Source organism: Drosophila virilis, chromosome 4, assembly GCF_030788295.1.
Source record: "Drosophila virilis strain 15010-1051.87 chromosome 4, Dvir_AGI_RSII-ME, whole genome shotgun sequence".
Taxonomy (NCBI): Eukaryota; Metazoa; Arthropoda; class Insecta; order Diptera; family Drosophilidae; genus Drosophila; species Drosophila virilis.
In genome coordinates this window covers 22,701,233-22,722,569 of record NC_091546.1, presented here as the reverse complement: position 1 = coordinate 22,722,569, position 21,337 = coordinate 22,701,233, and the positions used below count along the sequence as shown (strand labels likewise).

At 37.9% G+C, this 21,337-nt stretch overlaps 9 protein-coding genes across 23 annotated transcripts in view; 6 read left to right on the top strand and 3 right to left on the bottom strand.

The window, feature by feature from the left end:
- LOC6627664 (uncharacterized) overlaps positions 1–10,030 on the top strand; it is a 74,626-nt gene extending 64,596 nt beyond the window's left edge. For 3 of the 6 annotated variants that reach the window (XM_070208966.1, XM_032437550.2, XM_070208969.1), the window contains 7 exons: positions 3,101–3,238; positions 3,302–3,944; positions 4,558–5,193; positions 6,050–7,685; positions 7,746–7,775; positions 7,840–8,199; positions 8,311–10,030. In XM_070208966.1, coding sequence (XP_070065067.1) covers positions 3,101–3,238; positions 3,302–3,944; positions 4,558–5,193; positions 6,050–6,180 — 1,548 coding nt within the window. In that variant the 3' untranslated portion in view covers positions 6,181–7,685; positions 7,746–7,775; positions 7,840–8,199; positions 8,311–10,030. Of the gene's footprint in view, positions 1–3,100; positions 3,239–3,301; positions 3,945–4,557; positions 5,194–5,866; positions 5,988–6,049; positions 7,686–7,745; positions 7,776–7,839; positions 8,200–8,310 lie in introns of those variants that run through there. The other 3 variants (XM_070208968.1, XM_070208970.1, XM_070208967.1) reach the window with 2 other exon arrangements.
- DIP-zeta (Dpr-interacting protein zeta) overlaps positions 1–14,848 on the bottom strand; it is a 182,136-nt gene extending 167,288 nt beyond the window's left edge. For all 3 annotated transcript variants that reach the window (XM_015172608.3, XM_032437552.2, XM_070208977.1), the window contains exon 1: positions 14,621–14,848. The gene's annotated coding sequence lies outside the window, so the exon portion shown is untranslated. The remainder of the gene's footprint in view (positions 1–14,620) is intronic.
- On the bottom strand, positions 9,966–12,222 carry ArgRS (arginine--tRNA ligase-like protein). The gene has a single exon (XM_002051069.4). The coding sequence runs from the start codon at positions 12,057–12,059 to the stop codon at positions 10,047–10,049; it is 2,013 nt and encodes a 670-aa protein (XP_002051105.2). The 5' UTR covers positions 12,060–12,222; the 3' UTR covers positions 9,966–10,046.
- On the top strand, positions 12,333–13,792 carry LOC6627666 (uncharacterized). 3 transcript variants are annotated; one of them, XM_070208982.1, is made up of 5 exons: positions 12,333–12,626; positions 12,692–12,702; positions 13,029–13,288; positions 13,354–13,504; positions 13,567–13,792. In XM_070208982.1, exons 1-5 carry the CDS (start codon positions 12,403–12,405, stop codon positions 13,680–13,682), a joined length of 762 nt encoding a protein of 253 aa, XP_070065083.1. In that variant the 5' UTR covers positions 12,333–12,402; the 3' UTR covers positions 13,683–13,792. The 3 variants fall into 3 exon arrangements, 2 of the variants coding, with proteins under 2 accessions (XP_070065083.1, XP_015028122.1); XM_015172636.3 differs by having other exon boundaries at positions 13,564–13,788; XR_011416607.1 differs by lacking the exons at positions 13,354–13,504; positions 13,567–13,792 and having other exon boundaries at positions 12,692–12,940; positions 13,008–13,178.
- On the top strand, positions 14,116–15,936 carry LOC26531606 (uncharacterized). 6 transcript variants are annotated; one of them, XM_015173477.3, is made up of 6 exons: positions 14,154–14,299; positions 14,352–14,430; positions 14,497–14,507; positions 15,108–15,373; positions 15,434–15,593; positions 15,647–15,933. In XM_015173477.3, exons 2-6 carry the CDS (start codon positions 14,381–14,383, stop codon positions 15,787–15,789), a joined length of 630 nt encoding a protein of 209 aa, XP_015028963.1. In that variant the 5' UTR covers positions 14,154–14,299; positions 14,352–14,380; the 3' UTR covers positions 15,790–15,933. The 6 variants fall into 6 exon arrangements, with proteins under 6 accessions (XP_032293449.1, XP_015028962.1, XP_015028963.1 ...); XM_015173476.3 differs by having other exon boundaries at positions 14,129–14,430; positions 15,647–15,936; XM_032437556.2 differs by lacking the exon at positions 14,497–14,507.
- A 169-nt stretch (positions 15,937–16,105) lies between these two features.
- Positions 16,106–17,387, top strand: LOC26530570 (uncharacterized). The gene is made up of 2 exons (XM_015173345.3): positions 16,106–16,381; positions 16,435–17,387. Exons 1-2 carry the CDS (start codon positions 16,183–16,185, stop codon positions 17,100–17,102), a joined length of 867 nt encoding a protein of 288 aa, XP_015028831.1. The 5' UTR covers positions 16,106–16,182; the 3' UTR covers positions 17,103–17,387.
- Positions 17,388–17,479: 92 nt separating this feature from the next.
- Positions 17,480–18,966, top strand: LOC6627667 (uncharacterized). Its single transcript, XM_002051071.4, has 2 exons — positions 17,480–18,474; positions 18,687–18,966. The coding sequence occupies exons 1-2, from the start codon at positions 17,767–17,769 to the stop codon at positions 18,939–18,941; spliced, it is 963 nt and encodes a 320-aa protein (XP_002051107.2). The 5' UTR covers positions 17,480–17,766; the 3' UTR covers positions 18,942–18,966.
- Positions 18,967–19,207: 241 nt separating this feature from the next.
- Positions 19,208–20,398, bottom strand: LOC6627668 (coiled-coil domain-containing protein 43). Its single transcript, XM_002051072.4, has 4 exons — positions 20,330–20,398; positions 19,913–20,184; positions 19,631–19,849; positions 19,208–19,563 (listed from the first exon to the last, which is right to left on the bottom strand). Exons 2-4 carry the CDS (start codon positions 20,066–20,068, stop codon positions 19,315–19,317), a joined length of 624 nt encoding a protein of 207 aa, XP_002051108.1. The 5' UTR covers positions 20,069–20,184; positions 20,330–20,398; the 3' UTR covers positions 19,208–19,314.
- A 68-nt stretch (positions 20,399–20,466) lies between these two features.
- tai (taiman) overlaps positions 20,467–21,337 on the top strand; it is a 107,814-nt gene continuing 106,943 nt past the window's right edge. Inside the window, exon 1 of the mRNA XM_070208956.1 lies at positions 20,467–21,242. The gene's annotated coding sequence lies outside the window, so the exon portion shown is untranslated. The remainder of the gene's footprint in view (positions 21,243–21,337) is intronic.

Here is a 21,337-nt window from a genome sequence, read left to right as displayed (position 1 = left end):
CAGTAAGTGATACTGGAACTGGAATCAATACCGCCTTGTCAATGTAATCAACTTAATCAATTAGGTGTGCGATGGAGAGGCAGTCTCATTTACAGTCTAATTATTTAATTTAATTTTTGCATAAATTTCAAAGTGATTGCAAATTTTGTATCTACCTTTGGCAAAATGATGATTCGATTCGCCTGTCGATGAAACATTTCTGTGCCCAGTGACTGCAGTTGATTTCCATGGGGGAAATCAATCGCGCGTGAAACGTAGCGAAGCTTAATAATTACAGGTGATGTGACAGCCATGATGAGAGGTGTGGGCGGTGTGGGGGGGTAGGCACATAATGATATCGGGGAGAAGAGTGGAAAACGAAGCAATCGAGAGCCTGCGGGTCGCACAAAGTTGCCTGAAAGTTGCAATTTTTGCACTTTGACAGTGAACGAAATCAATATTGATTTTTATGTACTCCTCATAAAATGATTCGATATTAATTGAGTTGAATGCCTGGCGGCAGCTTGAAATCGTGTTTAAAATGCATTTGCATAATTAAAATTAAAAATATGATAAAATGCGTCAAATACTTTCCAAAATATTATTAGCATAACTTTACAAGCCTGACAAATCAATCAAGAGTGTACGAAATCAATGGCTTTACTTGAATTACGAGTACTCAAATATAGAGTGAAGCCTACATATCAAATTTGTTGATACAATGAATGGGCCACACAAATGAGTGAGTCGCCGTCTAGTTTTGTTACGTTTTGACAGACAATGCAATTAAATATGACAAAATATGAAACAACAAACAAAATAATAACAATAACAATAACAGCTAATCAATGCCAACCTTGAAAATCAGTTTTGATTTTTTTCTTTTTGAAAGTTTGCTTTGCTTAAATATTGTGTCGAATATCGGAAAATGTGATTATGAATTGTTTAATGAGGTCAGTTAAGCCAAACTCTTGGCTTAGTTTAAAAGCCAGATAATTATGCATATGGACATGAAAGTAAAAGTGAACTGCGTTTTTAATTAGTCATAACACTGAACACAGAAATACTAATTTATATAGTAAAACACATTTATATTTTAATGTTTTGCCAATTCTTTTATACGCGTAACACGCCCAGACCTTAGATACATTTTATTTAAATATTACCCAAATCACCCTGAGATGGCAAAAAGTGTATACGACTAGGCAAAAGGACACAAAGGATGATTCCATAAATTTAAATACTCTTGTACATTTTTGTGCAAATCATTTTAAGCGATTTTCTTTTTAATTACTTGTAATGGAAGAAAGTAATTTAAAATATATAACTACAAATAATTAAAAGAAAAACCGTTTAAATGTTAAGAATATATAATTCAGATATTTAATTGAAAATTTTCTAGTGGAAATAGAACTAACCTATTTAAAAGCTTTTCCCTATTCAAATTAATATTTTCTTATAATTTTGTACATTTTTCCAAACATTTCTAAATATCTCATCGGTAGTCTTTCATCAATGTCAAACAGCTTAGCAGCAAAACTCAAGAGCTGAATTAACAAGAAAACATTTTATTCTAAGCCCAAATAAATGTTTTATGCACAAAACAGCTCTAAATAAATTTACAAAAATCTTTTTATATAGACGGCGGCCACAAATTACATTAATATTTTGCATGTTCCAGCCCACACAAAAGAATTCTTAGATCATTTCATTGGGGCGCATTTTAATAGCTGTACGACAAGGCCTTTTGGTCTTGACATGCTGCATGATGAGCGATCGCATATCCAAAGTATTTCAAATCCCTTTCTAATGCCTTTTGATTTTTTTTTTTTATTTTGTAAACATAAATCGCGCAATTTATCATAAAAACGATCCAAAGCGCGCCCCGTTCACTCCGCAATGTTTAAGACAACTTAATTATGATTGGCCATAAATATAGAAGCTGGCAGCGTGGGGCTAAGAAAAATCTTGGCCAACGTTTGATATCGCATAACTTGGCTAATTGCCACACGCTGCTGACATATTTGCCTAATGGCCTCGTATAGTTTTTAGCTGGAGCGCAGAATCTGTAACAACTTTAAGTTCAGGCCATAAGGCAGTGCCGGCAACAACCTGCAAATAAAACCCATAAACATGCCCAGAGACCGACAACAACGACAACAATGTGGAAAAATGGGTTCAATAAAAGTTCTACATGGTAAAAAGTTTTGCACTTGGCCAAGGCAAAAACTGTCAGCCTGGCCTAATGACTTTTAACCGAGTTGCAAAATGCACTAAGAAGAAATAAAGGCGAACAGAGACCAGGCCAAACGGAGAAGCAAAAGAAATGCTTAGTCGTTAGAGAAAGGTAGATATATTTAGGGGGGGCCGCAACAGATAGAGGGTAGCACTTAATTGTTGTATTGTTGGGCCAAAAGTTTTGCATAAAGACGTGCTAAAAATAATTGAGTAGCAATTTATTTTATGGCGTCTGCTATTAAATTTAAGTACATTAGTTTCGTATGGCAAGTGCGATGCAATCTTAAATGGAACTACTCGCTACTATCCGCCAGCTGATGTCATAACCCGTAACATTCTGAGCCAATTTTGTGGGGCAAAGAAAGCTGCAAACATTTTTAATTAAAAATTAAAATACTGAACAGAAAACTTAGAACGAAGTTCAAAAACACTGAGTTTAAGAGAAGTTTTACTGTAATTTATATATATAAATCAGAGAAAGAACTTAATCAATGTGGCCCAGAGACATGTTTGTTGGAAAAGTTTGTTTTAAGAGTCTCCACTGCAATATGTTTTTAACTGATTAAGCTTAATAATTGTCTATAAATGTTTTTTATTAATATAACGACATCTTCGGTATCTGCTAAGTTACATCTTAAGTCCTAAGGAGTTTTGGGGTTTCCCTATGCAATCACGCACTACCTCACCGCAAATGATGTAATTCTTTGGCTGATCATTCATCGCTTTAAAGAAACGTGAACGTCTTTAGTTCGACGGCAATCCAATTCCCAGACCCCTGTTGCGTGACCCAGAGAAACCGACGATCATTGCCTAACCTTTGACTTGTATTGTATTGTAACAATGCTGTAGACCCTTGGCTTATTGTTTTGTTTAACCATTCCAGATCAAACTGGTGGACGTGGAGAAGGTGGAATGGCTGAATCGACGCTCGTACAGCGTCATTGGGCTGCTGCTGGGACGCGAGGGTCGCGTGCTCTTGCGCTGCGACGATGGCCTCGAGGATTGGTTTGAGCTGCTTGAGGCAAGTCTAAAGTGTGTCTTCTATGGGGTATACATCTAATGGGGTTTTCTTTTCATTGAACAGGAATGCACGCTGACATCCAAGGAGCGTCGACGCGCTCTGAAGATCGCCCAGGGTCCGAGATCGCGCGCTTCCCTAGCCGCGCCCGTATCGCATGCCTCGCTGCAGTTCCAACACTTCGGCCTAGGCAGCACCTACTCCAGCGCCCTGGACGATTGGCTGATGACGAATGGCGCCGGCGGTGGCGGTGGCCTGGCGCGTCACAAAATCGGCGCTGGCAGCTTGAATGGCTATGCGGGCGCCAATCCATTTCTGTTCAGCGATTCAGTGCCGGACTTGAGTGCATTGAATAATGAGAATCACAATCATCATTTGAGCGGCATCTCAACGAATCACTCTACGCCACAGAAGATACCGCACCACAGCAATGCGAATCTGAGTCGCTACTCGAATGGCTATGCCTCGGCCCAGAATAGCTTTACGCAGGCTGGTGGCGCTTTGTATGGCTCGCCACGGCGCATTTTTATCAACAGCAGCTTTGGCTCCAATCAGGTGGTGGACGAGGAGACCGCCGAGGAGGCGGAGGTGCAGCTGCGTCGGCCGCGGCTCTTCCGTGGCATCAGCGCCCAACCGGACAATGGCAACGAGCTGGACAGAGATTGGCTCTATCGCAAACCGCGTGCGCCCACCGATATGCGGCACTCAGGTGAGTTATAAAAAAACTGCCAACTGCAGCTGACCACAAGTGGCATCTCGTGATTTTCTCTTGAAAGAAAATGCAAGAATCTTATACTCAAATCGTACACAAAGTGAATATTTATTAACGAACAACGAAATTCTTTTGTAAAGAATATTTGTTGAGTCCGAAAATGTTTAGACATGCAAGTTTTGTATTCAATTCATTTACGAATTTAGATCATTTTTGCCATGCATTTTTTTTTAACATTTTGCCACATTTTAAAACTTTTAAATCAAGTTTGGTTTATACTCAATTTTAGCATTGTCAAGTAGGAAATGTCTACGATATATAGCTATAATTTCTATTGATACAGAATTTTCCCATGGGAAAGAAATTTAAATCTTCAAAAGGGACATCATCTTGCAAGAATTTATAGCTATAAATATTTTACTCCGACAAAAATATGGAAAGTAGAAACATATAGGCAAAAATGATTTATTTTTCAAGTAAATGATGTAGATTTCTAAAATTTACTTTTCCTTCCGTAATCTGAGGCACAAAGAAATGCGGATAACTTCGTGGTTCGTGATCGTGCCGCTCATTAAAGCTGTATACTAATCCAACCTTCCCTTACCCCTAGTGCAACCAATGCTGCCCACCCACAACACAAACGGCGGCAGCACTGCTGGCCTGGCCAACAAACAGGAGCTGGACTGCTCGGCACATGATAGCGGGCTGGACACACCGCCGTCAACACATCGTCCTTCGAGCTATCGGGAGGCAGCGAGTCGTGATAGCACCGAAACCAATGGCAGCTCTTCGCGTGGCACACTGCTGAACAATTCGCCAGGTGGTAGCTTTCGCGCCAAGAAACTGAGCGCCCAGGTAAACAATCTGAACCAGCTGAACTCCTTGCATGGATCGCGCTACTCGGTGCAGGATCAGCGCATATTGAAAATGCGCAACAACGAAGAGGAGCGCTGCGCCTCCATCAAGCTGGCTAATCGCCTGAATCACAATCATGATCAGAACACCACCGCCTATGATCCCAATCAGAATCGCTACTATAAGAATGGTAATGCCACGCCCCCGATTTCACTAACGCCCCAACATACGCCACAGCACAAAATGATGCACCATGGCAATGGCAACGGCAACGGCACGCTCAACGGCAATGGCAGCACCGGCATGAACGGTTCTGCCATATTCCGGGAGCGCTATCAACATCCGGCACTGGCGGCCATCATCAACGAAGCGCAAGGCTTGAAGTTTCGAGGTAAGCAACTGTACCCATAGCTGCACGTATATGTTTGTATGTAATATCGAATAATATTGTAACATAGTTGATTATTTAAATAATTACAAAAAAGTTTGGAGAAGATAGAAATTCAGACGATCTTTCGTCTTTAGGCACAGGAACTACATAATATAGAAAATAACATTCAAAATTGAGCATCAAATTTAGTACGGAAAATACAGAAGATAATATGAGTGTTATTTACACTTGAACTCAGTTTCAAATCTGGTTGGAGACATGCATGCTAAAGTTCAAGTACATGTTCGTATTTTCTTTTAATTTAATTGAAATCCACTTATTTTCCACTCAGCAGTGTGAATTTGTGGTATGCGGAATGTCCTGGCAAGGGCTCCACTTAAAATTGTAAATCTCCACCACTCCACCCATTTTCCATTCAGCAATGTAATATTTGCCACTAGATACTTGAATCCGATTGGATGGGAAAAACAAATAGATATAAAGAATAAAGGCGGATTGAAAATAGTAATAAGTCGGGTGTGGAATGTTTATATTATTTAATTTTACATATGATCATCAAATTTTTTCCAATTTTCATCAAGTATAAGCACGCACACCATTATTATTTGTAGCAATTATTCAATTGAAGTGTAAATATTTATTTTTATTTCAATTGCATGTTAACAATTTGCAGAAGAAACGGAAAATATTTGGTAAATAAAATAAAAAGTGCATGCAGCAACCCTACAAAAACAAAAATACCCAACAAGCATGGCAAATGATATGAATATGTATATATATATATATAAGTATATGTATGTATATGTGTATATATGTATATGGACATATGTCTGATAGATATGCCACCTTTTTGTAGAACGTGCCTATTCGGATAGCCAGCAACGTCGTCTGAACAACAACAACAATGGGCCAACACCGGTGCCCGCCTCCCCGTTGGCCCAGAGACGCAACAATGTCCCCATATTTGGAACACCTACGCGCGTATAGCGCTTAAAAGTCTAAGATAAATGATATGTGAGGTCGTAGAACACTTAAAATATGCATTACCATTAGCCCAATAAGTAGCTTAATGCATAAGTGAATCCATTAAATTAGTCAACGGATAATAATTGAATAAAGGAATAATACAGAAATTAGTTATAAGCAAATCCATATGTAATATATATATATATATAATTCGTAGAATTTTAATGCAGCGACTTTACAGCGCTTGGTTAACAGATGCCAGCGAAATATAATAGCAATTATACATATACATAGTTTAAATATGTAGCTTAAATAAATAAATACAAGTCTCAAGTAGTTTTAGTATGCTACATTGTCCAGCTTTATGTAAAACGTTAAATAAAATAAAAAACCGACTTTGTTCTGAATTTCGACTGCAAATCAATTGAAAAGTATTTATTTTTATTGAGATCAACTATTAATAATTATTTTGTTGCGGCCCAAAAGTCTTCAAACTTTTGAAAAATAAGATTATGTAATTGATTTGTATCAAAATTTAGAACAAGGTTTTCAATAAAATCAATTTCCAGAACTTTTATTAATGAAAACCAAAAGTGGGCCCTGTAAGAATTATTGGGAAAGATTGTACAGCAACGATAGTTAAATATAGATATTTTCCAAGCCTTATCAGAAGCAAAATGTTTTTAAACTTAATTTAAAAACTAACAAGGTTGTGCGTTGTGAATGGTCTAGGCCCACTTCCTCTGCATGGCGCCATTCACTTATTGACGCAACCATTTTTGTAAGAGATGAGAGATTTTATATTACAATTAATCATTACAATTAATCAAGAATCAAATAACAAATATTACAAATATCTAATAAATACTCTTGGAACATAATTCAAATTTTCTTGTTTTGATGTGCTTGTCTTTGATTTGTGCACTTTAATTAATAATTATTTCAGACTTCCTTAAGTTAGCCAATTAAATTCACGCACATGAGCTGCTACTGTGACTACTTCGAGAAACTGCTACTTAAAAATACTTGTGAACAGTCACTGCCACGCAAGTGCATCTTCAATCACTAAGAACAGCTGTCTCTAAGATTGTTAGCTTTTTGTTTTGTTTATTAACTGCCGTTAATAAACATTAATGTATAACACATTGTCTTTTACTTCCTTGTAAACCCATTAACTAAGAAATGAATGCGAAAACGCAGCGAATCCAAGGCGAATCTCTGGACAAAAGAAAACTCAGCTCGAACAGTTTAAATGTGATTACAGAAAATAATACGTTAAATATCTCTGCTATAATGAGCCAAAATATAGAAGTGTTCATCAAGACGAACTTTAACATGAAAAATGGGGACACAGAAGACTATATATTACCCGAGCAATCGGAGCCAGATATTAAACTCGAACCGTGCGTGATAAAAACAGATTATCCAACTCAGGATAGCATTGATATTGGTCCAGTTAAAATAGAACCGCAAGAGAACGATGGCGAGACAATGATGAAAATGCATGCTGAAGAGTCCTCTTGGAGGTGAGCCTATGCCTACTCGAACACCTAAACAAACCTGTAATCCCATTTAATATGTTACAGCAAATATTTCTCGGAATTTGCCACCAATCTGTAAGCCATACTCTTACCTTACCAATAATAATTTATTTAACTTGTGGCACCTATTCTGTGACAGTCCTGAGGAGCACGCCAAACGAATTTTTTTGATAGAATTTTTTCAGGCCTATCGCGCCTTGCCCGGCTTGTGGGATATTAACTCAGAAGATTTCCAAAAGAAGTTCAATACGCAAAACTGCTGACCAAATATCTGGAATACTATCCTGATGCCGACAGGAAAGAAATGCAAAAGAAAATCAATGGATATAGGTCATACTACAATCTCGAGCTGCGTAAGATTGATTATTTGAACAATGCCAACTTTGGCTCGAACAAAAAGTACGTTTCGAATCTGTGGTACTTTGATATATTTAACAGCATGTGCGGCAACAAGGAATCTGTGGACCCAATTAATAAGATTATTCCCTCAGCTAGCAGGGTTAGTACCTCAGTTATATTTAAAATTTGTATATTTATTATTTATTACTATGGAAAAACGGACTGTTAAAAGTACTCAAATATTCGTTTTGCACATCTCATACAATTTTAGAAGGCATTAGTTACTGAAAAGAGAAGGCTAATGGCAAAGCGGCAAAGGGAGGCTTTGAAAAAGGAACCCATAAAGTTGGCGTGTTACCGTGAAAAAGCCAAAGAGAGAGCACGAAAATATCGCGAGAGGCTAATGTCCGACAATGAGGAACGCGTCTTGGAAAAACATCGTATTAACCACAGAAGACAGAAAAATGAAACCCAAATAGAAAAAAACTGCGAGCCCTATGCATGCAAACAGACATTAGGAAAAGCGCTGGCAAAGGTAGAAAGAGCCATGCCAAATGACTTGGATAAAAAACTAAAAGTGATCAACATTTTGTATGAGAAATATGGAAATTCTACAAACTAATTTAATATTAATTTTTTTACATTCATAAGTATTATGAAATTAATATAAGTAAATTTAATTAAAACCTACAAGTATTACAAATTCAAACTGGGCAAACGCAGAGAGATCTTAATAATAAAATGTTTGCTTAAAAATAAATCTACATGAGATTTGCTTTAGAATTGCATGATAAGTTCATATATAACTAATGTCATTGCATCAGAGTTATTTCTACATTTTATTGAATTCCACCCATTTTTCACGCATATAAATGATTTTGTTTGAACAGACTTTAACTGGGTGAAGCGTTCCTTTCCGATGGAATTCGTTTACTTGTATCTCTACCAATTTCCTCAAGTTTTTGGTTTTAAGACGTAGCTTAAATAAATATATGCATGTCCTGGACAATGTATATATAATAATGAATAAATACTATTGAGTCATATTTAATCATTTATTTTTGGTTTTGTTGGAAATTTTAGTTACCAAACAAACAAATATTTCATTAAGGTAGATTTGTAGTGTCAAAGATTTGAATGGAAAAATAAACTGGAGGAAAAGAAACTAGAGATGGAGAAGCGAAAGATACAAGGTGAACTACAGTTGGATTATCGAAAGCTATCAAAAGAGTATGAATTACGTATATTGAAACTTAAATACAAATATGAAAAATAAAAAAAAATACACATATTTATGCAGTAATAAATGAACTACTAGAAATCGCAAAGCTTTGGTTAAGCGCTTAAATGTTTTAAATATAAATATAAGAAATAAAAGTAGAAAAAAATGATATCGATAAGTTTTTCAATTGTACATAAACCACGCTCACTTTCTGAAAATTAGTGGAAATCTTTAACATGAAACTAAGTACTCTTGGAAATAAGAATTATTCCAAGATTATAATCGTTATTATATACCTGGGGAAGAGACTGCAATTATTACATGATATTTGCAAAGCATTGAATACATAACATCGTCAACGCTATGGGGTATATATATATTCTTGATAAGTCGGCTCGATATAGAGTTATCTATCTGCAAGTTTCAACTTAAAAATATATATCGTAATGTTACATTATAAAGTAGAGAAAATCTATTAATACCAAAAATATTACGACTTGCCTGAAAAAGAAAATTTTAAATGTAAATAAATATATTTTTTGCGCTTATTTTTTAAATTTGTATATTTGAGTACATTTTCGAAACTGTATTTTAACAAACACATCCAAAACTGGGCCTTAAAAATAAATTATGTTTAATTATGGAATAAAAAAATTCGAATTTTTGATTCACATCAAGAAACAAATCAATGAAAATAAAACGAATTGTTTACTTGAAAAATCCGAGTAGTTTATTAATTTTTGCATTAGATACAATTTTTTTTTTTTTTAGTAACGCTGCCTGTATTAGATTTTAGCAACAGGTTTTAGGCCCAATATATGAAAACATGTTCGCAAAACGGCGGCTGTCGCCTCACAAATCAAAATCCTGCTATGATTAATCTTACAGATTTCGCCAGCCTTATTTTTCTCAATGCAATAGCAATTGTCATAGAACTCGGCAAACACAGTGCAGACCTCATAACAGAACTCGCAAAGAAAGTGCAGAAATAGACCATTGGCACACTTCATTAAAACATCATGCAATTTGAGCAGGGTCTTTACAAGTTTCCATTCTTTTTCGTGTTCCAAAACAATCTGAAATTTATCTAAAATCTCAGCCAGGTTGCTGAAATCTTCGCCAGAGTTGCGAGCAATCGAGCAAATGCGTGTATATGTATATAACAAATATACCGCGGTATTTCCGCGATCATCGAGCATTTTATCAAATGAAAATATATAATCGCTGATACGGTTATGGCAGAGATCCGTGTACTTGATACAACCGTATGCGACAGCCTCTTGAGCCTCGACCAACTCATTGGGCGTCAGTATTTGGTCACGTCCCCTTTCCTGTAACTGCTTCAAGGAGTACTTCAATCCCTCATCAAGCAGATCGGACAGTTTCACAGTATCACCCGATCGTGTTTTAAACTTTTTGCCATCCTCACCGAGTACCACTCCGAACTGTACGTGATCGACACGATGAATGTTCGGATTTAAAATGCCAGCCCGCTCTGCGGCCTTGAAAATTCCATGAAAATGGGTGCTTTGTCCGGCGTCCACGACATAAATTAGCCAAGTGGCAAGGTCTTCTTCAAGTCGACACCTTATAGCTGCCATATCCGAAGTATCGTATGTAAAGCCCCCATCAGATTTTACAATTGTCAATGGAATTCCGCTCTTATTAACATCGGGCCACATGATTTCCCGGCCGTCGTCTAGCTCCAGCAAGCCCTTATTGCGCAGAAACTCAACTACTGTCAGCATGCGGGACTGATAATATGATTCGCCGCGTTCTTGGATTGTCACATCCAAGCGATCATAAATCTTCTGAAATTCCTTACGCGATACATCACATATTTGTTGCCAGGCTTTCGTTGCTGCGGGCTCACCGCTTTGCAGGGTGACGACGCGATTGTAGGCCCGCTTTTTGAAACTTTCATCGGCATCAAAACGCTTCTTGGATTCCTTATAAAATTCCTGTAGATCTCCGATAGGTGGGCTTTCGTTTAGAAAATTGGGAAAGCGGTCTTCCAGATGTGCTATCAGCATGCCAAATTGCGTACCCCAATCGCCCAGATGATTTATGCGTATAACATCATGCTGCAGAAACTCTAGCAGCCGGCTAATTGATTCGCCAATTATTGTGGAGCGTAAATGACCGACATGCATCTGCTTTGCTATGTTTGGCGAAGAGAAATCGACTAGGATGCGCTTCCTTGGCACCTTGGGCGGCTTAACGCCTTCACGCAACATGCGGGTCAAGGAGCTCACCGCGAATTCCTTGCTGAGAAATATGTTTACGAAACCAGGACCTGCCACTTCGATCTTCTCTATAATTGGGGATGCCGGACAGCATCGCTGAATCTCTAGGCCAATATCACGTGGAGACTTATTAATGCCTTCATCTTTCATTTTCTTGGATAAGCCCATGGCATTGTTGCACTGGTAATCTCCGAATTTGGGGGACGCATTCACAGCCGCAATAATAGCTGGAACGTTGGAGAAGCGTGGATACGCTGTGGCTATAGCTTGTGTAAAAACCTTTTCCAAATGTTCCGTAATGGCAAATGTATCATCGTCGTGCATTTCAGAAGTTGTTTGTGACTGTAAGCTTAAAATACTTTTTTTAATTATAGCGTAGCGGTGTTTTAGTTTCGTATTTTCGACTTGCAACTTGGTCAACTCATCATCATTATGATCCCCAAAAGGCAAATTCTCTTCCAGCTTTGAATCCTTTATTTTGTCGTATAGCTGCGTCGCCACGTGTTCCACGTTTGTCAGCTTATTCAATTCTGTTTTTAAATCAGCACTCATACTGCAACCTCTCTCATATACAATAAGTCGTAAAGGTGAAGGATATTAAAAGTATATGCTGAGTTAAATTAGCTTAACGTTGATTTTCAGCGGCAAGAAGAAACGTTACAGAATAAAGAACTAAATAGCAGAAGACTTGCTGATGGCCGACTGAAATTGCAACGATAGTTGTGCCGTATCGATAACCACGACGAGTAACTAATCGATTACTGTATTCGCCACATGTCGCTATATGCGATAGCTGCGACTATAATAACTTACAATATCGTACCATCTCTAATGTGCAGCTGTTTAATAGCAAATAATTTTGTTTTGATTTTGATCTCATTAGCAGCAACTTGGTATGGAACAAAGCGAAAAAAGACTTAAAACGGAAATCATCGACGAAGACTTCATTGTACCTGACCACGATCGCGGCTATAATGTAGACAACATGAAAACGGAAGCGATTGCGGGCGAGGACGAAACTGATGATCCTTTCTCCGACAATGATTGCGATATTGGGCCGGTTAAGAATCAATTCTTGGTGAACGAGGGAATTAACGAATTGACGCAGCCAGAAAACAAGTAAGCTATATAAAATCTCAGCTATAACCCGCTTTTTAACCGCAAATCGTATTTATGCCTTACAGGTTGACAAAAGGTAAGCAAAGGTACTTGGGAAGCAAAGGGTATTTACACTTTTGTAGTCTAGATATTGGATAATGTGAACAATTTGTACTTAACTGCATTGTTATTATGTTAAGTTCAAATCAGAGAGCGAATAGACTGTCAAGGATTGAAGTTCGGTTTTTGCTTAAGTTTTCTTATTCTAAAGTTCCTTATGGAGAGTATTCACAGCTTAGTCCATGTTCGACACATAAATAGTATGTGTACATAAGGTTAGTTTAATTGAACATTAAGCATGGGATCTTTTATATTTGTTAACAACAACATAACATTATTTAGATGATTTTATATATTTCATAGACTCCGTAATTGACGAACTACTCAATATGAGAATTGAGCTACGAAATGTTAATAAAAAGCTGCAGAATGTTTTGCTTAAACAAGATCACATATTGCAAGAGCACAGCGATCTGAAGAAGGCAATGTCAGATATGTGTGCTCTATTAAAAATGAATCTTGGCTTAACAACCGACAAATTTGCAGACCTTTTTCCACTTCAAGATGAAGAAAATCTGCAATACCTAGAAGGACAGCTGCAAACTGAACAGAGGCCAAATATTGTAAGTATTCTAAAGACATTAGAAATTCACATTTAATTAACTCAAATTTACGTTCTACTTGTCAGATAAGGCAAATGCGAAAACTTCTTTGCGCCAATATTACAGAGAATTTTTCAAAGATATTTAGTGAGAAATTGATTCTCTCACACAATTATGATGGCATTCAAAACAAGAAGCCAATTAAAGTTTATGAGCATTTCATAGCTGGTCTTTTTGGTAAGATATTAAATTAAAAAAAAAATGTATTTTATATATTAATTCATTGATTATTATAGAAGCATCTGACTTGGAGTCACGTGAAGAATTTGTTGTTAATATCAGATCTGCATATAAAATCAACAAAAACAGGATTCATAAAAGTCGATCTCGCAAAATCAGAAAGAGGACTAGCTAAAAATGTATAAATTACTTACATATAATATAGTTTATAAAATCATATATATAATATAATATATACTCATATTTTAGTTGTAACTAAAGCTTTGTAAAAATAATATTAAATCTATTAAAAAATAATATACCATTTATATGTTAGGTTTTTAAATTTGGCTAAATATTGGACTGACTAGGCAACTAGAACTCCGTATTTAACCCTCTTTGTTTAATTTCATCATATATATAATATATTGTATATATTGTATATTGTATATATATATGATCAATATAAAAAAAAAGGATAATAAAATTAATATAACTTTTAAGAACGAACCATATTTAAATTTACTTTTTAGATTTCGTGAGTATCTTGCCGATAGCCGCTGCTAAATACTTTAAAGTACTTGTAGCCTTTTGAGTACTTGAGCAACATACCATCGCTAATCGCATTATTGTTCCATATCGAATAAATGAAAACTACAGTTGTTTACATACAACAACTACATACCGGTATATAGTGCCGCAATGGAAGCTATTGTGAACTCGAATGGCATTAAAAAGGAATACGAGAACGGCCATTGTGAACACATTGTGTCTGAGCAATGGGAAAGCAATCAAATAAAACTGGAGCCGAATGTATGTGTTGAGGAAGCAATAGATCAATTAACAGCAAATAATATTGATATAGAACCCACGAGAATAGCACAGGATGCGGCAATGGAAATGGACACCGTGGCGCCTCACGAGGTGCAGCGGTCGCAAGCCTTGTGAGCCATAATTATGTAATACAAATCAATGAACTAGTTTTAAAACCTATCTTTTATGTCTTACAGATCGAAAGCAGGTAAGAGATTGCCTATTCGACACTCCTCGTAAGGCTTTAGCCAGTAAAGAAAGCTACTTTAATATGTATGTATGTATGTATGTACATATGTATTAATGAATGCATGCACGTACCTGCTGCTGCCCTTTTTATTAGCAACTTCTTTTTTTTTTGCAATATTGCACTTTAGTTAATATTAAGCACACCGCACACATTGAAATCTTTAAATTATTAGCGATCACTTGCACAAATTTAACACGCGAACTAAAACACAACCAATTCGAGCTTTATTTTCACGTTAATTGCGACATATAATAAAAAGAAAAGAAAAGAAAAGAAAAAGCAGAAAGCACGAAAGCAAAATTAATGACAGTCGGCTTTTGCGTATTCCTTAAGCACAGCAGCCGTGCAGCTCTCTCTCTCTCCCTCTCTCTTTTAAGTTTAAGAGAGAATGTCAGCAGCTGTGTGTGTGTGTGAGTTATATTTTATTAAAAGTAAGAGAGCGAAAACTATTCAACTTTAGTTGAGCCCGCACCGCGTTCTCATTTAATCTTTTAAAATACATACATATATTTTACAAAACGCAATAATATATATTAATCGTCTGCCTATTTTTTTTAGCCGGAGTTGCAACGAATATTACTGCGGGCCAAGCATTTAATCAAATCTTAAGCGAAATACGAACTATGAATGATGTTTACCAAAGCATGTTCCATACACTAACCGAAGAGATCATAAGTCTAAGAAATGAAGTCAGCCAGTTAAGAGCTCTACCCATAACGGAGAGTGAATCAAATCTCTTGCCAGCTTTGCCGCTGCCAACGCTAGCGAAATTTCAGGAATTTGATCAGAAACTCTTGGTGGAAAATGATCTGCGCGTAAATCTGGTCGGTTATCTAGACATATTATAAATTTATTTTTTAAATAATTCTATTTTTTTTGTATAGAAAAACTTTCTGCTTCGAGTTGGCGGAAGCGATCTCTCAGCATTTACTAGACTAGCCTTGCGGCGGATATTATCGGATGAAGCGTCCACAAATATCACTTGGTGTGGCACCAATGACAAGCCCAGTTTCCAAAGCTTTGCCACGTTTAATGTGATTAAAGGTAAGTCTTTGATTTGAGAGTTATACATTTTATATATCACAAACTTTTTACAGAAATTGGCTTTCTAAGATTCAGTTATGCCACGGATATTGATGTACATAAAATTTGTCAACAGCATTTTCTGCACGCCAAGGATAGAATAAATAAAAAATTAAAAACTAAAACCAAAAAAGTAAATGTTAATGGCACAATTTAAAGCGAACTAAATGACAAAAGAGCTTCAGACCAAATAACTATGTAAATATTAATGCTAAAAATATAGGTTTAAGGGTGCATTTACATAAATCTAAAAATACGTAGCTAAAAAAACGAATAGTTAATATATTAGACTTGATTGCTGTTTAATGAAAAACATCAAATTTAAGTTTACAAAATTATTCAAATATATAAAAAGTATTAAATTACAATAAAGAAAACATGTCATTCAAATAGTTCTTATTGCGCTCCTTAGAGATGGCACTTTTGACTCCTTAGAGATGAGTTGCGCATAAATGAATTTGCCGATTGTTCCATTCCTAGCTACAGCTGTTTTTTTTTATAAACAACTCGAAGTTATTTTTATTTGTGTTATTTAAAGGAAATATTGCAAATGGAACAACTTATAGATGTGAGCTGCATTAAGAAGGAGTACACGGAAGCTAACAATGCAGATAAATACAATGTTAACATGGAAAAAGTAACAGTAAATGAATTGGACATAGGACCCGTAAAAATAGAACCGGGTGTTAGCAGAGCGATAAAGGTGGAGTGGGAGGAGGCACAACCGAAGCTGGAGTCTGAAGAGAAAGGTAAATATGTTAACTTAAATTTAAAAACGTTTTCGTAAATACATCAATTCCAGCTGTAAGCGGCAAAACCGACTCGCAACGGCCACAAGCCGCACATCAATTGCCTGCCGTTAGCAAATCGAATAATCGCCGCATTGTTGTGCGTGAGCTACATCAACGTCTGCTGAAACTCGACATGGCCATTCAACCCAGCAACAGATCAGCGGCCCATCCACGTTCGTTAGCTCCATCTAAATCCAGCGCACAGCGCATGCGGGAAATGCGACAACGCCGCAGGAATGCCGACAGTGCACCACATCCGGCGACTGGACAGCGTATGCAGGATCTGCGTCAGCGTCTCATGAATTTGGAGCAGCGCATCAAACTGCCCGCCAGTAGAACAAGTAGCCAAAGAAGCCTTGAGCCCCATTCGCGTCTGCTGCAACCGAAAAAAGTCCAGACGCCTGTCCAGACTGAAAACAAATCAAGCGAGACACGAACGCCGCCCAAATCAAGTGCTCAGCGCATGCGTGAGCTGCGTCAGCGTCGTCGGGATCTTCAGAATGACAATAAATCTGCCGAGCAGAAAAGTAACACCACCAGCTCGCGTCCACAGACACCGCCCGATCTGAGCGTCAAGCGTATGCGTGAATTTCGACAGCGTCTTCTGGAACTGGACAAATCTCACAAAGGCAAACACAGCGAGAGCATGAGAAAAACTGATCAAGTTCGAATAAGCTGACTATTGCAAAAGTTTCAATTTCAATTTTATAATATTTGAATACAAGTACTGAGAAATGCCAGGTAGCCATTGCAGAGTACTTCATCTAGCAGGTTATTTCCATGCAATACGATTTTCTGAAAATATTTTTTTGTACTTGTCGCATATGTTTACGCACCTTGTAGAGGGCCTACAACATTTTGCCAAAATACTTCTGATAATTATGTCAAATAACTGCCTCGAAAACAATGATATAAAAATACTTGTCGATATAGCATATAAAATATAAAAATATACCCTTTTTTTATACCTACTTAAAATTATGAAATTATTAAGTTCTGTTATTTATCAGCGCAATTATAATATCATATGTATAAGGTTTTTAGGGAGTATCTTGAAAGCAATCAGTTTTTGTTTAAGAAACTTTTGTTGGTGCCTTTTCGGCTTTAAGTTTTCGCTTGAAAGCTTTTTTGATGCTGCATTTAAATTTCGAAGTTCAGCTTATAAATGTAGGTAATAAAAGCTCAATGTGCAGAAAATCCCTGAAAATCCTGACGAATGCAACGCTGACGCAAGCTTTTAGGCACAAAAAGCTTTTGGAAAGAAGCTGAGAGTCCGGAGACGAAGCAAAACAACCCCCAAATATGGACGCTTCTGAGAAGATGTATTGCAATTTTCCCGAACGATGTGTATGGAGTCTCAACAACAACAATTTTCAGTTAGCTTTGCGAGGCAGCAGCCGCAGTCAGTGCTAGAGAAATTACAGGATAGAGAATTTCAGTTCAGTTTCAGGCGTAAAATGCGTAGTCGCACCGAACTGGTGACCACCACGTTTGATTTGGACTCCGACGAGGAGGATTACAGTCCCGACGACGATGACTCCGAGGAGGACTGGCGGCCCAACAAGAAGCGCCAACAGAAACAGTCACGTGCCAATGGCAACAGCAGCAGCGGCGGCGGCGGCGGCGGTGGCGATGCTGGTGGCGTAGGACGCAAGCGCAAGGCTGCCTCATCGGCTGCATCCAAAACCAAGAGACGTGCCACGGTCTCTAAGGTAAGCGATGAGGACTTTGAGTCCGTCGATGAGGATGACGATGAGCTGGACACGGAGCCCAGCGATGACGATTTCGATAATCCCGCCGCGGCAAGCACGTCCACATCGAAGCGAATGCAGAGTCTGCCGCCCAAGAAGCAGTTCGTTAAATTGACCCAACTGGATTTGTTGCTTAATAAGCGGGATCTAATGGACAAGGATTGGCTGCAGAACAGTCGACTGTGCCTTTGGCGCAAGGATGAGCAAACGAATCTATTGCAAAAATATTTGCGCGTCAAAACGTCACAGGATGCGGCCAAGCCGCACGAGCAACAGCTGCTCTTTACTTCCAGCTCTGTGGTAAGACCTATTTACTTTTAAGTACAGCATAGATCTGAATTCCTGTACAGTATACTTAAGATGAAGGAATCAATTTCTGCGGACAGTGAGGTTAATGATTGACAAAATTTGGCATTTATTAATTTTACTATACAATTTCAAACGTCGGCCTTAACATAAGTTTTCGAGCTATAAACCTATAGGAATCATTTGTGTATAATCTTCTCTTTCAGTATTCAAGCTGGGATGAGCAACACATTCGTGATTTCATAGATGTCAAAGTCAATTGTTTGGATCCCAACAATAGGCGAATAGAGTTAGATGATATAGAGGCTATTAAATGTCTATCTGCAGAGCTACAGGCGGAAAATGAACAGAGTCAAGGCGCCGCGGACAATGATGCGAGTGACAATAATGATGGCACAGGTGAACCGGAGCCGGGCTCTGACAAGGAGCAGGATGACAATGAGGAGGATGATGATCCATAAATTGAAACACTATTAACTTAATATTAATGATATATGAAATGGGTTCTAAACATAATTCCTAGAAGTTATTTAGAAAGTCAAGTTAGCCTTAGAAATTGAATTAAAAATGCGATTGCTATTTAAATTGAATTTAGTAAAAAACAATTTGAATTATCAACTCAATTCGCAACAAAATACATTGATATAATAATTACAATTTGTTACTTTGGTAGTTCGATTGCAATACAAATTGTATATGGGCATTATTTTGACTGAATTCGTAGAGGTTTTCTTTTTGTTTTCGTTTTCGTTTTAATGTCTCTGGGAGACAGCAAAAAATTTGCACTGATCTGTGCTGAGGGTGCTTGATGGGGCAGGCGGGTATTTTGGCCGGTTACCGGCGGCGTTCGCCTTTGACAGTTTTGCGTTTCTCTTTCTTTTCCTCGCGCAGCTGTTTTTGCTTTTCGCGATCTTCTTTGTCCTTTTGTTTTTTGGCCGCACTTTCTAGGCGCGCCTGCTCGCGCTTCTCCTTGGCCAGATTGGCGACATCCGACTTGTTCGTGTTCGGCGCCATGACGCCGGATCCGCTGGGTTCAGCGCTTTCGCCATCGGTATCCTCGTTCTCCTCCTCGCTGACGGCAGTCTAATGATGACACCACCCAAAACCATTAATTCAAGTTGCTCTCTTGAGTTTTTTAGCCTAATCAAACCTGTGAATATTGTGCCAGTATCTGTTGCTTAATGCGCAGCTCCTCCTCGGTGTATTCACGCTCTTTGGCGGCGGGTTGCAGCTTCTGTTGTTCCAGCAGCTTGGCCAGTTGTGCATTCACATCAATGTCCAGGCCCTTTTTGGGCGGCTCATCGGCGCTGGGATGGCTCTGCAGCCATTTCTGCAATATGCTGGCCACCAGCTCCTCAATGTTGGAAGCCTGCAAGAGTTAGCTGTTCCATAGATAAATGGGTTTATTACTGGAAGAAAGGGCCAAGCTTACGCCTGTTCCGCTGAGTATGCCTTCGAGTGCTTCTATTTTTTCATCTTGCGTTTCCTCCTCGCCCTCCAGAATGCCAATTATGTACGCACCAAATACACTTTCATCTGTGTTGAGCAGCCGGAGTTGATCGTTGAGCCATGTTTGAAACTCGCTCATCTTAAATGCAAGGGGCAGCAATTGTATTCCAGTTCCAGGCAAATAAAAGCCGCAAAAGGCAACTAAATTTCGCACACCATGTGAATTAGTGTTGCGAAGCGTTGTAAAAAGAACAGCTGCTTAAAAATTGTGAAATCAAAGTAAATATTATTCAAAATCAGATTATTTATATGAACGAGCAATTTGTAGGCGTTTATTTATATCTAATGCATTTAAGATGTGGCTGAACAGTGTTTAATTACTATAAGAATTTATTTTCACCTCTTTCTCGAATGAATATAAAAATAGCTATCGGTATTTGCGTGGTGGCGATGTCTGCCAGTGTGCACAGCTATGTACGTAGCTCCACTCAGCTGTGCGCAACAGTTGTGAACGCAAGCAGTGCTAGCAAGTGTTAAGCTAGTGTTATTAAACGCTGTACTTTTTATTGTTATTAATATATTTTGTGCTGTTGCTTGCCATTAAATTTGGTTTCTTAAAGTGTTTAATTGCGTATTTAATGTTCCAAATCGTACAAGCAATCGTGTAAATGCTATGAAATATGAATCATGAGCTTGGTTTTCGGGATGCGCATACTCACCATACCGCCAAACAGCAAGAGTGTGCAGCTGTTTGTTTTTGTTGCTGCTGCCAGCGATAACAACAACAATAACCATTCAATTTCATAAACAAATTCCAAGTGCAATCCAAGCTTAAGTTTTTACATGAAGTTTATACAATTGTTACGGTTAGTGCGTAATTGAAAGTGTGCCTGTAGTTGTGTCGCGTTCGTTTGTGTGTGTGTGTGTGTGTGTGCGTTTTTTCGTATTCTGCGTCTTCGTCGCGCTGTAATAATTTACCAACAACAACAGCAACACTGGCAACAACAACAGCAACACTGGCAACAACAACAGCAACACTGGCAACAACAACAGCAACACTGGCAACAACAACAGCAACACTGGCAACAACAACAAGAAGAGCCCCACACGACACCTGCGTTTTGTTTATTTGTTGTTGGGGCGTCATAAACAAAATCTATACAACTACATACAACACACGCGCAGTTGGCAGTCGGCAGTTAGCAACAAGTGGATAGATATAAAGCCACTCAAACTCGGACTCGCACCAAATACCATCCAAGTAACCAAATCGCCAGCCCCATTTGGCGTGGATTTTCTGTTTAGCTATGCAGGTGAGTGTTTATATATGTATAAATAGACACATTATATATATATATATATATGTATAAAGCTATTTTATTTTCATTTTCTTCTTACAATGCGTCAA